This window comes from Chrysochloris asiatica, unplaced genomic scaffold (assembly GCF_000296735.1).
Source record: "Chrysochloris asiatica unplaced genomic scaffold, ChrAsi1.0 scaffold00155, whole genome shotgun sequence".
Lineage (NCBI taxonomy): Eukaryota > Metazoa > Chordata > Mammalia > Afrosoricida > Chrysochloridae > Chrysochloris > Chrysochloris asiatica.
The window spans coordinates 1,004,194-1,020,774 of NW_006408673.1; the positions used below are offsets into that span (position 1 = coordinate 1,004,194).

Genomic DNA, 16,581 nt, shown 5'->3' on the forward strand with positions numbered 1-16,581 from the left:
GGTGGCATAGTTTACAGAATCACAGCAACTCACAAGCCACTGCAGTAAACAAACTGACAGACAAGTGGTGGCTGTTTATTTTTAAGTGGAAATTCAAAATACTCGCTTCCAATTCCAAGTCTCTGGTGGAGCATCTGGATAGTGAAACTTAGGGTATATGCTAATGCATCCTACAAGATGCTTGGTAAAGCAAGTGTTTGCCATTTCAACTTTTATTATGTGAAGTGTAGTCTGCCTTATTATTTTGTTAAGTGCCCTCAAGTTGGTTCTGGCTCATAGCGACCCTGTATATGGTTTCTGAGGAACAGCTGGTGGATTTGAACTGCTGCTGACCTTGTGGTTAGCAGCTCAACATGTAACTCACTACTATACCAGAGCTCCATCTAATGGAGCTCCAAATAAAGGGGTTTCAAGTATCCCAAAAAGGACAGATATCTACTACCTATAAGGTATGAGGGTAACAAAAATGTACTATTTCAAATCATAGAAATGTTTATTAAACAAAAATTTGAAAATGTGAAGCTATTGGTTTTCAGTTTATTCTCTATCTTGGTCTATTCACTCTGAAGGTGGTGTTTCCATCTCTCTAATTCTTCCTCGAAGGAGTCCTGTTGTGGCATTGTAGAATAAGCAGTGGACTGCAAGTCTGTTTGAAACTAGGGTCAGTGGTTCAAACTTACCAGCTGCTCCTTGGAACCCCTATATAGGGTTGCTATGAGTCAGAACTAACTTGATGGTTGATTTATTTATGCACTGTCAAAACAGTGGTTTTGACATCCTCCAGGGACGCAAACCATGTTATTTTAGATGTTCTTTGAGTTTTGGAAACAAAATGAAGTTGAAGAGGGGAGATCAGGGATGTGGATGGGATAAAATTTTCCTACGAAATTCTCATAGGACAGTCCTTGCTATCCTCAAAGAATGAGCAGGTGCATTGTTGTGATGAAAAAAATCTACTCAGCACAACTTTCCTGGCCTTTTCCTCACTAATGCAGTTTCTCATCTTTTAACAAGCCCTCAGAATTATCCTGTGTCCTTTGAGAAAATATAATCACACGACTCCTTTGGAATCTTACAAAACATTATCTTCTGAGTTCAACTCTTAGTCTTGATTTAACTGCCTACCAAGTCCCCTCAGAAGCCATTGTTTTGATTGGACCTTTTTATTTGAAGGTACTCTAATAGGATGAAGATAGGTGTATTACTAAGAGAGTTTGTCTACAGCCATCCACTCATCTGAGACATGTTTTAAAATTTTCTAGAAAGGCACTTGTGCATGTATGAACTGCAATCCTAGAAGCAATACTTTTTTTAGTTCTTGTGTGATGCTGTGGGTTAATGCTCTGGACTTCAAGGTCTGTTTGAACTGTAAGGTGTATGGTTTAAGCTCACCAGCGGCTCCTAGGAAACGCTATACAGGGTTGCCATGGGTTGGAACCGACTTAATGGCACTTAACAACAACAACAACAACCACAGTCTATTCCAGATTATAAGTAGTAAGTACCATTTCCCATGAGAAGATGAAAGATAAACCTTTATTTACTTGCATATCTAAACATTTAGGTATGTATATGTATGTCTACTAGATAATCAGATGTGTATTTTCATTGACTAATCACATGTCCAGTTAGAAATTAAATAGTATATAGAATCAATTATACCTTACAAATATTTTCCATGCTCATTTCTTCAAAAAAAAAAAAAAAAAAAAAATGTTATTCTAAACTATGGCATGCATTTTTACCTTAGTCGTAGGGAGTCCTGGTGTGGTGCTGTGGGTTAATGCACTGGACTGCAAAGTTGGTTTGAACCTTCAAGACTGGTGGTTCAAGCACACCAGCTACTCCTTGGAAAACCTATACAGGGATGTTATGGGTCAGAGCTGACTCGACGGCACTTAACAACAAAACAACAACAACAGGGTTATTACCAGAACACTTTCTGAATTTTTCAGCACAGTTTTCTAGAGCACCTTATGGCCCTATCAGTCTGGGTTCTTTGAGATACACCATCTTGTAAAACATGTATGATGCTTTCACTGGGAACTTTATTGCAAACTGCAAGTATCTATTTGCAACACTTTTGGAAAGTCTCTTTCAAAAATATAGTCTTTGTGTGTGTATATGTTGTTGCTGTTGTAAAGTGCCGTCAAGTTGTTCCAGTTCATAGTGAACCTATATATGATTTCTGAGGAGCAACTGGTGGATTTGAACCACCAACCTTGTACTTAGCAGTCCAGTGCTTATCTAACAGCACCACATCAGGACTTTATTGAGGCTATCTTTGTGAACTAACTTATGATCTATTCTGGAGAATGTCCCGGAAAAGACATTGTTATACATTGTTAGGTTGAGTGCTTTGTATATGTCTATGGGGTCAAGTTGGTTGATTGTGTTGTTTAGTTCTTCTGTGTCTTTGTCTGTCATCAAAAGTGATGTGGTGCTGTAGGATAAGCACTGTACCTCAAGATCAGTTTGAATTGCAAGGTTGGCAGTTCAGACACAATAACTACTTTTCAGATATCCTATATAGGGCTGCTATAAGTTGGAACCAACTAGACGGCACTTAACAACAATAACAGCAGCAGCTATTATTGTAGAGTTGTCTATTTCTCTCTTTAATTCTATCAGAATTTGATATACATGATATTAATGTAGCTTCTTAACTTATTCCTCTTTAAAAGATCTCTACAAAGCAGTAGGCATTTGTTATTTTGAGGTCATATTCAGAATGCTGACTATATTTCTATTAAATTACTTTACTGCTTTTTTTTATTATTATTATTATTCAATCCTGTCCTGTTTTGTCATTTTTAAGCCAGAATTAGAACTATTTTGTTCAGCTTCCTCAAACAGTTCTGTTGATCAAAATAATGGAAAATGCACTTCCTTAAGGCGACTGTAAGAATTCTTATATAAAGGAACATCCCTCTTTTTTGAGGGACAATTTTGGGAACACTGCTGTTATATTCAGGTATATATAATAGTTCCTTGTCACCAGTTCCTTGCCACTGTCTCTAGAGATTCTGTTTCTAGGAAAAGCAAGGAATGTATGTATGCTGAATGGTTTCTTTGCTGTTATTCTCAGCATTGGAATTGGAAACTAGATTATTCCCTTTAGTCCAGTGAAATGGGAAGTGTCTGGAAGGTCATGGGAGAAAATAGTGGAAATTCTCCTTTGCTCTCAGATTCTGCTTTCCTCTGGGATAAAAACATTTGGAATCCAGGCTTAAAATAACAAGGACCATGGGGAACAAACATACTTCCTTCTGTTTAATTAGACTGGATATATCTTTGTTAGTACTGAGTCATGAGAAGGCATGGTTTCATATTAACATTAACATATTCATTGTTTTATCTAGATTGAAGCATTGAACAAAATGTTATTGAAGTTTCATAGGAAATAGGTATGCCTTTGTTGTCCTTTTACTAAGTAAAAGTTTCTAGTTCTAACTTCTATTGTCTTTAGAAATTACAATATTAGAATTTAGTCTTTGATCTCAAATGTGGGGGAAACTTGAACTAGTTGTAGTTCTTCTCCCCAGCGTAGACTCTGATTCTGTGCTGCTCTGCCATTACTGCGCACAGATTTGTTAGCTTTAGCTTGACCTATGTTGTTGTGTGCTGTCATCTCAGTTCCGATTCATAGTGACCGGGACAGAAAAAAACACTTCTTAGTCCTTCACCATCCTCCCAGTTGTGGTTATGTTTAAGTCCATTGCTGCTGCCACTGTGTCGATGCACCTTGTTGGGGGTCTTCCTCTTTTTCACTGCTTCTCCGCTTTCCAAGCATGATACCCTTCTCCAGGGACTGACCCCTCCAGCTAATATGTACATAGTATGAGAAACGACGTCTTGCCATCCTCACTTAAGCAGCATTCTGACTGTACTTCTTCTAAGACAACTTGAACTATAAGCGACAGGTAGACATGACATGCTAGCTTTGCTTTATGGACATTTAGGGTTCTTATATCTAAAAGGGATTTCAGAGTTGGGCAGTTGTAGAACAAATTTTGTCCCTCACAGCATTCTTGTTCTTTAGCTTTGAATTGTGACGTTCTAATGACTTCTTGGTGTGGCGCTGTGGGCTAATGCGTCAGACTGCAAAGTTGTTTGAACTGCAAGGTCGGTGGTTCAAGGTCACTAGCTGCTCCTTGGAAACCCTATATAGGGTTGGAATCGATTCGACAGCACTTAACAACAACAACAATAACTTCTTTATGGGCCCCAATGTGGTGCTGTAGAACAAGCACTGGACTGATAACTACTAGATCTGCAGTTCAAACCTACCAACATGTGTGGTAAAGTAGAAGGACGGTGAAAAAGAGGAAGACCCTCAACAAGATGAACTGACACTGTGGTTGCAACAGTGGGCTTTTATTCAACATAGGAAAGATTGTGAGGATGGGAAAGACCAGTCAGTGGTTCATTGTGTTCTGCATTATGTGTCAGCACCTATTGACAACAGCACCACAACATGGTAAGTGTATGCTTACAAAAACATACCATTGTATAAGAGCAAGCTGAATCTCGGGCAGATGCTGTAAACTATGAACTTGTATGAACTTGTAAGTGTTTATTTTTTTAATAATGTTTTATTGAAACACAGCTCTGCCCATTCATTTATGTATTGTCTGTGAGTGCCTTGGAGTCTTGGTATGGCACTAGACTGCTGCAAGGTCGGAGGTTCAAACCCACCAGCTGCTCCTTGCAAACCCTATGTATGCTCACTCTGAGTCAGCTCTGGTTGCACAGTGGTTATGAATTGGGCTGCTAATCTCACTGTCAGTGTTCGAAACTACCAGCTGTTCCATGGGAAAATGATGAGGCTTTCTGCTTCTGTGAAGATTTACAGCCTCGGAAATGCTATTCAGGTACACTATGAGTCCGAACCAATTCCATGATACATAATCACCAACCACTACCATTATGAGTCAGAAGCAACTCAAAAACAGTTGACAACAGTATGCTAGCTTTTGTATTATAATGGCAACATTGAAGACTTGTGACAGAGGCCATATGGCTGTGAAGCCCAAATTATTTACAGCCATGCCATTTACCCAGAGTTTGTTGACACTAGCTGTCAGGTGAGAACAACAGATTAATTAGCACGTTTTATGTTTATGTATATAGGTATCCTGGTGTGACGCTGTAGGATAAGCACTGGTCTGCTAACCACAAGGTTGGCGGTTCAAACCCACCAGCTGCTCCTTGAAAGCCTATACAAGGTCGCTATGAGTCGGAACCGACTTGACGACACTTAACAGCAACAACAGCATGTTTATGTAGGCAAGACTTTCTAAAACCGTTTCCAAGGCTCATAAGCAAATAACATTTTATGACTTCTCTTTGTGACTGATTCAAGTATTTTATGGGGAAAATGGATACATAATTTTACATATATATGGCTATAAAAGTACATGTTGTATTTTTGTTATTTTTTTTTAATTGACTCATTTCTCATGATTTCATTTTTAAAATATTTTCACTTTAGCTGTCTCCTTGAAATTGGGAAACTTATTACTATAGGATCCCTGATGTCCCAGGGGTTAAGCCCTGGGCTGTTAACCGAAAAGTTAGCAATTTGAACCCAATTGCCTCTCTGCAGGAGAAAGATGTGGCTGTCTGCTCCCATTAAGACTTACAGCCTCAGAAGCCCTAAAGAGAATTGCTATGAGTTAGAATCCCGTGGCAGTGGGCACTGGGTGGTCATCACCATACGTTGCCTTTCGAGTTATTTCTGGGAAAGGAGAATCCTATTTTGTCTTTAAAAATGTCAGTAACATTTATTTTTAGCAAACAAACTATTTCTGAAATTATAAAGAGAAGTGTGAGATTTTATCAAGTCTATTTTGAGAAAAAGAAAATCATTCTTTTTGTTCAACCAACATTATCTTACTCTAAATTATTTAGTGACTAATTATTTTGTTCTTAAATACAGTATTTAAATTTTACTGTGTTGTTGTTAAGTGCCATCAAGTCGCTTCTAACCCATAGAGACCCTGTATAGGGTTTCCAAGGAGTGGCTGGTGAACTGAAACCACTGTCCTTGCAGTTCAAACTGACTTTGCAGTCCATCACATTAATCCAAAGCTCCACACCAGGTTTACTCTAGAAGTTACAAAATCAAATTTTCCTAAAGAAGAAAAATGATCATGAATTTTAAACTTTAAAAATTTAAGGAAGAGGGTGGCAATTATAACAAGCTATAGATAACAATGTGAAGAATTGGTTTTCCAGAAACCTTAATTGTGCTCACGAGGAATCTGTACATAGTCAAAGAGGCAGTTAGTTGTTCAAACTGAACAAGTGGACACTGAATAGTTTAAATTCAGAAAAGGTGTGCACCAGATGTATCCTTTCAAACTATATGCTGAACAAATCATCTGAGAAGCTGGATTATATGAAGAAGAATGCGGTATTAGAATTGGAAGAAGACTCATTCACAACCTGTGATATGCAGATGGTATACAACCTTGCTGGAAGCAAAAACAAAAACAAAACAATCAAAAAACTTGCTGATGAAAATCAAAGATTACATTTTAAAATGGATTGTACCTCAATGTAAAGAAAAAAAAAATCTTCACAAGTGGATTAATAACTAAAGTCATGATAAATGGAGAAAAGATTGAAGTTGTCCAAGACTTCATTTTGCTTGGATCCACAATCAGCACTCATGAAAGCAGCAGTCCACAAATCAAAGGACGTGTTGCATTAGGCATATCTGCTGCACTGGACCTCTGTAAAGTAGTGAAATAGCAGAGGTGTCACTTTGAGGACTAAGGTGCACCTTATCCAAAGCATGGTATTTTCCATAGCCTCTTATTCATGTGAAAGTTGGACGGTGAATAAGGAAGAACCTCTAAGAATCGATGCATTTGTATTATGGTGTTGGTGAAAGAATCATAGGCTGCCAGAGGAACAAACAAATCTGTCTTGGAAGAAATGCAGCCAGAATGCTCCCTAGAAGCGAGGATGGTGACAATTTGTCTGTTGTACTCTGGACATGTGGTCAGGAAGGAAAGAGCAATCTTTGGAGAAGGGCATGGTGCTTGATAAAGTGGAGTGTCAGTGAAAAAGAGGAAGGTGCTCCCGGAGATGGATTGACAGTGGCAACAACAATGGGCTGAAACATAACTACAATTGTTACAGTGTTACAGGACCCGGCAGTGTTTCATTTTGTTATGCATAGGTTTACTATGAGTCCTGGTGTGGTGCTTTGGGTTAATTCGCCAGACTGCAAAGCCGATTGAACTGCAAGGTCAGTAGTTCAAGCTCACCAGCTGCTCCTTGGAAACCCTATACAGGGTCGCTATGGGTCAGAACTGACTTGGCGGCACTTAACAACAACAACAACAACAACTATGAGTTGGATCTAACTAGACGGCATCTAAAAAAAATAATAGTTCTAATTTTATTTTGAGGAACCATCATACTGTTTTCACAGCAACTATAGCATTTTGCATCCCTACCAGCAATGGGTAAGGCTTCCAGTTTTCTCACATCCTTGCCTACATCTGTTGTTGGTATGTTTTTTTATTTGTTTTTAAAATCTCAACCATCCTTTGTTGTGTTTGTTGTCAAATGTCATCAAGTTGGTTACAACTCATAGCAACCCTGTGCAAGGTTTCTGAGGCTGTAAATCTTTGTGGGAATACAAAGCCTCCTCTTTCTTCCCTAAAGAGGCTGGTAGGCGTGAACTTCTGATCTTGTGGTTTGCAGTCCAATGCTTATCCCACAATCCCCATGCTCCCTAGTCATCCTAAAGGGAGTGAAATGATATCTCATTATGCTTTTTGATTTGGTAATGTTTTTATAAATTTAACTTTTAAACATTAAAATGGATCCATGTATTTATTTTGTCTTTTGCTCTGTATGCTTTTGTTATATTACATGATCTGCTGTGGACATCTGGGCTTGACAGCATTGCTATGGCTTTTTCTTCTCTTAATTTATGGTTTTAGTTTGTAAATTTAGTTCCTTAATCAATTTTGAATTTGTTTTTGTGTATGCTGTGAGAATCCTGTTTCATTTTTCTGCACATGGAAATCCAATGTCTTACCACCATTTATTGATGAGATTCCCTTACTCCTCACCAAAAAAAAAAAATCAGTTGACTCTGGATGTGTGGGTTTGTCTATGGGTGATCACTCCAATTCCATTGGTTTGTGTATCAATTAAGGAGCTCTGGTAGCATAGTGGTTACGAATCGGGTTGCGAACTGCAAGGTCAGCAGTTCAAAACTACCAGCTGTTCTGTGGGAGAAAGATGAGGCTTTCTGCTCCTGTAAAGATTTACAGCCTCAGAAACCCTGTGCAGGGTCACTATGAGTTGGAACCAACTCCACGGCATATAACCACCACCATGTATCAACTGGAGTCCTGCTGTGGCACTGTGGGTTAATGCGCTGGACTGAAAAGTCATTTGAACCTCAAGGCTGGTGGTTCAAGCTCACCAGCCGCACCTCAGAAAGCCTATACAGGATCACTGTGGGTTGGAACTGACTCGATGGCACTCAATAACAACAGCATGTATCAATTCTGATTACCATAACTGTATGTTGTTCTTTGCCATTGAGTCGATTTCTCACTTGCACTGGCCATTTCTAGGAATTTCGATTGTGGCTAATGATTTTGAACTGCTGATCTTGAGGTTAGCAGTTCAGTGCTTATCATATGGTATCACACTAGGTCTTATATGTTGTTGTTGAGTGCTGTCAAGTTGGTTCCAAGTCATAGCAACCCTGTAGAGGGTTTCTGAGGAGCAACTGGTGGATTTAAAACTCTGACCTTGTGGTTAGCAGTCTGATGCTCACCTTACAGCACCACACCAGAGCTTGTATTGTTGTTGCTGTTACGTGCCATTGAGTCAGTAGCAACCCATAGCAACCTTATGCACAGCAGCACAAAACACTGCCGGATCCTGTTGCCATGCTTGAGTCCATTGATGCTGCCACTTGGCCAATCCATCTCGTTGGGGGTCTTCCTCTTTTTCTCTGACCCTCCACCTTACCAAACATGCTATCCTTCTCCAGTGACTGGTCCCTCCTGACAATATGTCTGAAGTATGAGAGATGAAGTTTGGCCAGCTTGTATATTGTTGTGAAATGCCGTCGAGTCAGTTCCGACCCATAGCGACCCTGTATAGGGTTTCTGAGGAGCAGCTGGTGAGCTTGAACCACTGACCTTGCAGTTCAAATGGCTTTGCAGTCTGGTGCATTAACCCACAGCACCATGCCAGGACTCCTCAGCGTGTATAGTATGTCTTAAAAATAGGAAGTGTGAACCTTCCTACCTTGTTCTTTTTCAGCATTGTTTTAGCTATTTAAGACCTTTTGAAAGCAGCCTTCTTTACAGAAATAGAAAACCCAATCCTCAAGTTTTTTCTTCCTTTACTCGTTGGAAGTCTTTGAATATGATTGGTGTCAGTTCATCTCTAAATGATTGATAAAATTCGCCAGTGAAGCTTTTTGGTATTGGCTTTTCTTTGAATTTTTAAGAGAATCAATCACATTTCTTGTTATGGATCTGTTGAGGTTTTCCACTTCCTTTTGGCTCAGTTAAGGTATATGCTTCTGGGATTTTTTCATTTTCATCTAATTTGTCATGTTTGTTGGAGCAGAGTTGTTCAAGTGTTCTGTTATCCTTTTCATTTCTGTTAGGTCAGTTGTACGTGCTACTGTAGAAGTCTCTTAGGCAGTCATTCTACTTTTAATTTTTCTCTGTTTGAGATAATTTTTTTCTTGCTGCAGCCAGGGAACTCTTAAAACAACCCAAATACCAGTGAGTTAATTTCTTGCTTAAAAACTCTTTAGTGGCATTCCATCATACCCATAACAAAATGATAACTCTTTCCCCATGTCCATAGGTTTAGCTTGTTCTGAATCCCTATCTCCTGGTATTCACTCTTGTTCCTTATATTCTGCAGCCATACTAGCCAGTAGTGTAGTGGTTACAAATAAGGCTGCTATCCTTAGGGTCAGCAGTTCGAAACTACCAGCTGTTCCATGGGAGAAAGATGAGGATTTCTGCTCTCGTAAAGATTTACAGCCTGAGAAACACTGTACATGGTCGCTATGAGTCGGAACCGACTCCACAGCACATAACAACAACATCAACACTAATACCCAAAACTCTTTACTGTCTTAATCCTTTGTTTCTGCTAGGTTTCAGGCTGGAAAACATTTTCTCTGCTTCTTGTACTATTAATTCCATCTCATATTCCAGTTTTCAGCTACAGTGCTGCTTGTTTGATAAAGCGCTGCCTGACCACATTTCTCCTTTTAAGTCCTCTAAGTGTAGTGGTTATGAATTGGGCAGCAAACCTTAAGGTCAGCAGTTCGAAACTACCAGCTGTTCCACAGGAGAAAGATGAGGCATTCTGCTCCTGTAAAGAATTTACAGCCCCAGAAACCCTGTACAGGGTCGCTATGACTCGGAACCAACTCCATGGCACATAACAACAACAACAATCAATTCCTAACCGTACTTTGCTTTTTTCCTTTTGAAAGGACTACTAGAATTTGTCATTATATGAGAGGGCTTCAAAAAGTTTGTAGAAAATGGAATGAAAAGGCAGTGGGTTTTTCCATGAACTTCTTGAAATTACTCTCCTACAAATACTTACACATTCATTTATTCAGTACCTGTCATTCCTACTAGATAGTTCCATGAGGGCAGGGACTGTGCTGGTCCTGCTCGGGTTTTAGTAGCTGGCATGGGATTCTCAGCCAATATTTGTTTTATGAAATATGAAGTTTATTAAGATGGCTGCTTTGAACAGGGTAGTAGCCATTTGCTACTTTTATTGCATGCTGCGTAACAATTATGAACACAGGATTGGGCTCAGGCTGCTGTGAGTTTGAATCCCTATTCATCTTCTCTGTGAACTTGAGCATCTATCAACCTCTGCGATCCCACCAGATATTGCTGAACTAGCTTCTTTCTTTTTTTTTTCATTAACTTTAGACATTTACTTGCAATTATATTTGTTCAGTGAATACAATGACAGAAATTAATAATTCATAGCTTTTGTCAGGGAAAACTGAAAAAAAAAAAAAAAAAGAACAGTTCAATGAAATACAACTTTAAATGCATAATCTTTATTTAAATAAGATTAAAAAATAAATAATGGTGACTGTACGTCCTATAAACTTTCTCTTTTCCAAATTATGTCTGTGCTGTACCTGGTGACATGAAATCTTGGGTTGTTCAGAGCACATAATGAAAATACCAGGGTCAGGGCTGATGTTCTGAGTGGGGAGTTCGGTGGTGACGGTGCTGACAAGACCTTCTGGGGAACTGTGGGGAGAGACTGAGGCTCACAGCACCAGAAAGCTAGGAGGGGCCAGACAGACAACGCCTCCTGGCAGCCTCTTTTCTAACAATTGGGATAACTGAAGTCCTGAGACAGAATAAATTTTTCAAAGTTACAGAATGAGTTAGTGCTGAGTGGGCCTTGAGGGTAAGTTACCTGACATCAAACCAAGGCTCTCCCTGTGTGAGATGCCACTGATTTCTGCCTGACATGTTGCTAACTATATTGAAACTGTGCTGAAATGTACAGGGTGGTACAAACGGTCAGCATAGTCAGTTGCTAACTGAAAGGGTGGACGTTTAAGTCCATCCAGAAAAGAAAGGTCTAGCAGTGTACTTCCAGGAAAATGGCATTGAAAGCCCAATGGAGCAGAGTTCTACTCCGACACACACAGGGTCACCATGAGTCAGACTTGACTGGTGCTGTTGTTAGGCAAACCAAACTTTGCATCTCAGCTGCCCCACAAAGAATTCAGCTAGCTTCTTTCTTGAGTGTGCCAATCTCCAAAGAAGATGTATAATATATAAACTTACTCAGAAACATCACCAGGGCTCTTAGAAATCCTAGAAGGCTGGAGCCATATGTGGAAGCTTAGGAAATGACTCACATGCTAAAATAAATGTGTCGTAAGACTAATTTATGAGAAGTTGGATCACTCTTTAAAATGTGTGGCAGAAATAAAAACCCTACCATTGTCAAGGATTCCAACTCAGCTCAACCCCATGTGTTCCCTATAGAGTAGTACTGACCCATAGGGTGTCCTTTTTAATGCAAACAGATCACCTGGACTCTTCTGTGGATGTACTGTATCGGTTCAACCAATTGCTTTTATGCTAGTTGTTGTTGTTAAGTGCTTCTGACTCATAGTGACCCTGTAAATAGGGTTTCCAAGGAGTGGCTGGTGGGTTTGAACTCCCAGCCTTGTGATTATCAGTCCAGTGCTTATCCTACAGCGCTGAACCAGGACTCCAAGTAGTTGGGCACAAAATGTATGGCAGTTCCTTTTATATCAGCTTTCCCAAATGGAACTTGGGACATTTCATATTGTTTTGGGTAATTGGGAGTCCTGGCTTCTACTGCTTTGTCATTGCTGTGTTCCTTTGTCTATAGGACTACGGTCTGGCATTGTTGGAGGTCACATGGTCAGAACTGTAGAGAGGATAAAAGTTGTATGTTTTCAAGATGGCCATTTATCCTGGCTAGTTATCATTGCAGTGAGTTGCTGTTGACTTGTCTCTGAGCCTTGTGGACTAAATGTGAACAGCGTGAAACGTTGCCCTGTCCTGCTCTGTCTTCATGATCACTGAGATGTTTGACTCCAATGTGGTGGTTGCTATGTCAGTCCAATTTATATTAAACACCCACCACCTATCTGTCAGTTTGGTGTACTGTAGTGACTTATGTGTTGCTGGGGTACTGGAAGCTTCTGCCACCAGTATTTCAAATACCAGCCAGGTCAGCCATGTTAGACAAAGTTTCACCTTGTTCAAACTAAGACAGACTAGGAAAAAACCCTTAGTTTTCTACTTCTGAAGATTGGATGATGGTGGTGTTGTGCTGTGGCGTTGGTTCCGACTCACAGCAACCTTGTATAGGATTTCCGAGGCTGTAAATCTTTACAGGAGCAAAAAAACCTCATGTTGCACCCTCAGAGCAGCTGGTAGTTTCAAACTGCTGAACTTGTGGTTAGCAGCCTGACTTGTAACCACTGTGCTACCAGGAAATCCTGTGAGTCATAGAACGTTGTCACTGGTTGTTCATTGTTGTTAGTTCTTTTACTGTTACCTCTGTTGCTCCAGTTATTTGACATATAAAGTAAGAAATGGTAATGAGGGGTGGGTGGGAGTGTGGAGCACAGAAGCAGGCCTGGGGAGAAAGTTCAAATGCTGGGCATCTTGAAAATGGTCATTTTCACTTATTTTGAGTGTTCTCAATCTCATAGTATGAATGGTCTCTTTTAGAGAATCCTTACATATTTCAGCACTATTAAGGAATCTTAATAGTTTAAGTTTATTATTAAGTTTATTTTTTCTGCAATTTTAATTCTGGATTTTTAAGGGTCCTTTTTGATAAAATGAGAGAAGGCATATTCTTGTATATTGTTGGTATTAGCTGCTGTCCAACAGACCCCTGACTTACGGGAACCTATACACATCGGAATTGTATCATTATATTGCCTCATTTTTTAGAAGTAGTTCTCTAGGCCTTTCTTCCAAGTCTGCCTTAGTCTGGAAGCTCCACTGAAACTTCTTCAACTTCATAGTAACAGAAAGATGGTAGCTTCACTTAAGGTACATTGGCCAGGAATCGAACCTGGGTCTTTGGTATGGAAGGGGAGAATTCTTCCACTGAACTACCACCACTGCTCCTATTCTTTTCCAGTGTTTGGATTTTCCCTTTCATTTTCTGGATGCTATTTCTGGTTTCTTGGAAGTAGAGGGAGAGAAACACACTATCAACATGCATATTGCTATTCATTAGATTAATAGCAATATTAATATTCCCTTTTATTTGCTTTAGTATCAGCTTATCATGTTGTTGTTGTTGTTGTTAGGTGCCGTGGAGTCGATCCCGACTCATAGCGACCCTGTATAGGGTTTCCTGGGCTGTAAATCTTTACGGGAGCAGAAAGCCTCATCTTTCTCCCGCGGAGCAGCTGGTAGTTTCGAACTGCTGACCTTGACGCTCGCAGCCCGATTCGTAACCGCTACGCTACCAGAGCTCCTTTTGCTTATCATAGACTGTGCTTAAAGATGAAAAGCAACAAACTAGCTTACTGTAAGAATGGATGCGGGTGTGGACGGAGCTTACTCTTGTGTATGTGTCGTGAGTCATGTACTCTTTTGCCCTGTGTAACCTTTGCTAACCTTCCCAGGTATTTGTTCTTTGTCCAGTAATGCGACTTTACTCAGATACCATATATCTCTTTGATTGTATTTTAAACTTGTCTCCACTGCCCTTGCTCTTTACATAATATAGTCTGATGACCAGTAAAAGAATGCAATTGAATTTTAAATTCATGAGGAGGGGGAGGGAAAAAAAACCTCAAACAGAAGGGGTATTGTAAATGAATGTGATAGACCCTTTTGCTGTTTAAAGACAGTCCTCTCACTATTTTACGGAGTGGTGAGGGACTTTGGTGCACAATTCACCTGTGATTTGCTCCAACAACTCTTCTTGGAAACACTTATGGAGTGGTATGGTGCTGTGGGATAAAGCACTGAACCGCAAAGTCGGTTTGAACCACATGGTTGGTGGTTCAAACTCACTAGCCGCTTCTTGGAAACTCTATACAGAGTTGGTATGACTCAGAAATGACTCGATGGCACTTAACAACAAATAAACAAGAGTCTCTTAATAAGTACAGAAGTGATTTAATTGTCATGTTGGCAGGATGAGATAAAGCAATTAAATGTGTTGTTCATTTTTGTTCTGGGTGGGGTGGCAGAGGGAAATGAAATACTAATTTTTTCCTTGATGGAAACCTAACACTGCTGTTTTGTTATCATTCTTGTTTTCTAGGCGTTAAGTGTAACTGAAACCCTGATTAAACCCTTGGAAAAATTCAGAAAAGAGCAACTCGGAGCTGTAAAGGTTTGTGTCTAATTTGAGTACACTTGTAAACAGAAAATGTAGATGTCTCTACGGCTTCTGTGTACACTTTGTACACATTTGGCAGCTTTGAAAGGAGGTGCTGGAGTAAACCATCTGTCGTTTTATGTTTTAGATGTACCTCTTGCCCCTAAGGGGGATATGAAATGGAAAACAAATGAAAACACCTGGACAGGGTACTAAAACCTCTAGTGATCTTCTTTGTTTATATCTTTTCACATAGTTTTTAGAATATCCTTAACCAAGCAATGCATTTGCTCAAAATAGAGGGATCATGTTGTGGTAGGAAGAAGTCCTGGTGATACAGTGATTAAAGCACTTGGCTGCTAACTAAAAGGTCAGTGGTTCAAACCCACTAGTTGTTCTGCAAGTGAAAGCTGCAACAGTCTTCCATGAAGATTACAACTGTGGAAATGGGGCAGTTCTACGCTTCCCTGTGTAGTTGTTGTTAAGTGCTGTCGAGTCAGTGCCGACCTGTAGCAACCCTGTATAGGGTTTCCGAGGAGCAGCTGGTGAGCTTGAACTGCCGACCTTATAGTTCAAATGACTTTGCAGTCTGGCGCATTAACCCACAGCGCCACACCAGGTCTCCCTCTCTGTCGGGTTCCTACAAGTCAGAACTGATGGCAGTGGACTTTTTGGATCTGGAATTGTGATACCAAGTACAATTATTTCCATTTCTATCTGTTTTGTGGAAACGTGCAGCATTACATTCAATTTGAGGTTAAAAATAATGCTTCATCATGATGCGATTGGATCTGGGATAAAAATATTAGATTTCTTCTTCTTGTTGTTACTTGCTGTTAAATCAGTTCCAACTCATAGTGACTCTGTATAGGGTTTCCAAGGAGCAGCTGGTGAGCTTGAACCATCAACTTTGCGGTTCAAATGACCTTGCATTCTAGCGCATTAACCCACAGTGCCACAACAGGACTCATGTACTATAATTTGTTGTTAAGTTGGTTCCAACCCATAGCAACCCTCTATAGGGTTTCCGAGGAGCAGCAAGTGAGCTTGAACTGCCGACCTCATGACTCCTTGTAATGTAATTGTTGTTGTTGTTAAGTGCCGTTGAGTCTGTTCCCACCCATAGCAACCCTGTATGTTGTTGTAAGGTGCCATTGAGTCAGTACCAACCCATAGCAACCTTATGCACAGCAGAATGAAATACTGCCCGGTCCTGGGCTAACCTCACTACTGTTGCCACACTTGAGTCCATTGATGCTGCCACTTGGCCAATCCATCTCATTGGGGGTCTTCCTCTTTTTCTCTGACCCTCCACCTTACCAAACACGATGTCCTTCTCCAGCGACTGGTCCCTTCTGACAATATGTCCAAAGTATTAGAGATGATGATTGGTCATCTTGGCCTCCAAAGAGCACTCTGGCTGCACTTCTTCCAAAACAGATCTATTGGTTCTTTTGGCAGCCTATGGCACTTTCAATATTCTCTTCCAACACCATAACTCAAAAGCATCAATTCTTCTGAGGTCTTCCTTATTCACTGCCTAGCTTTCGCATGCATATGAGGTTATTGAAAATACCATGGCTTGGGTCATGTGCACCTTAGTCCTCAAGCTGACATCTTTGCTCTTCAACACTTTAAAGAGGTCTTGTGCAGCAGATTTGCCTAATGCAATACATCGTTTGATTT

The 16,581-nt window shown here is 40.1% G+C and overlaps 1 protein-coding gene across 1 annotated transcript in view; it reads left to right on the plus strand.

Annotated features, from left to right (window-relative positions):
• The window catches only part of ARHGAP10 (Rho GTPase activating protein 10), a 483,306-nt gene that overhangs the window by 141,465 nt on the left and 325,260 nt on the right, over positions 1-16,581 (plus strand). The window contains exon 4 of the mRNA XM_006870868.1: positions 14,839-14,910. Within this exon, the coding sequence (XP_006870930.1) occupies positions 14,839-14,910 (72 nt within the window). The remainder of the gene's footprint in view (positions 1-14,838; positions 14,911-16,581) is intronic.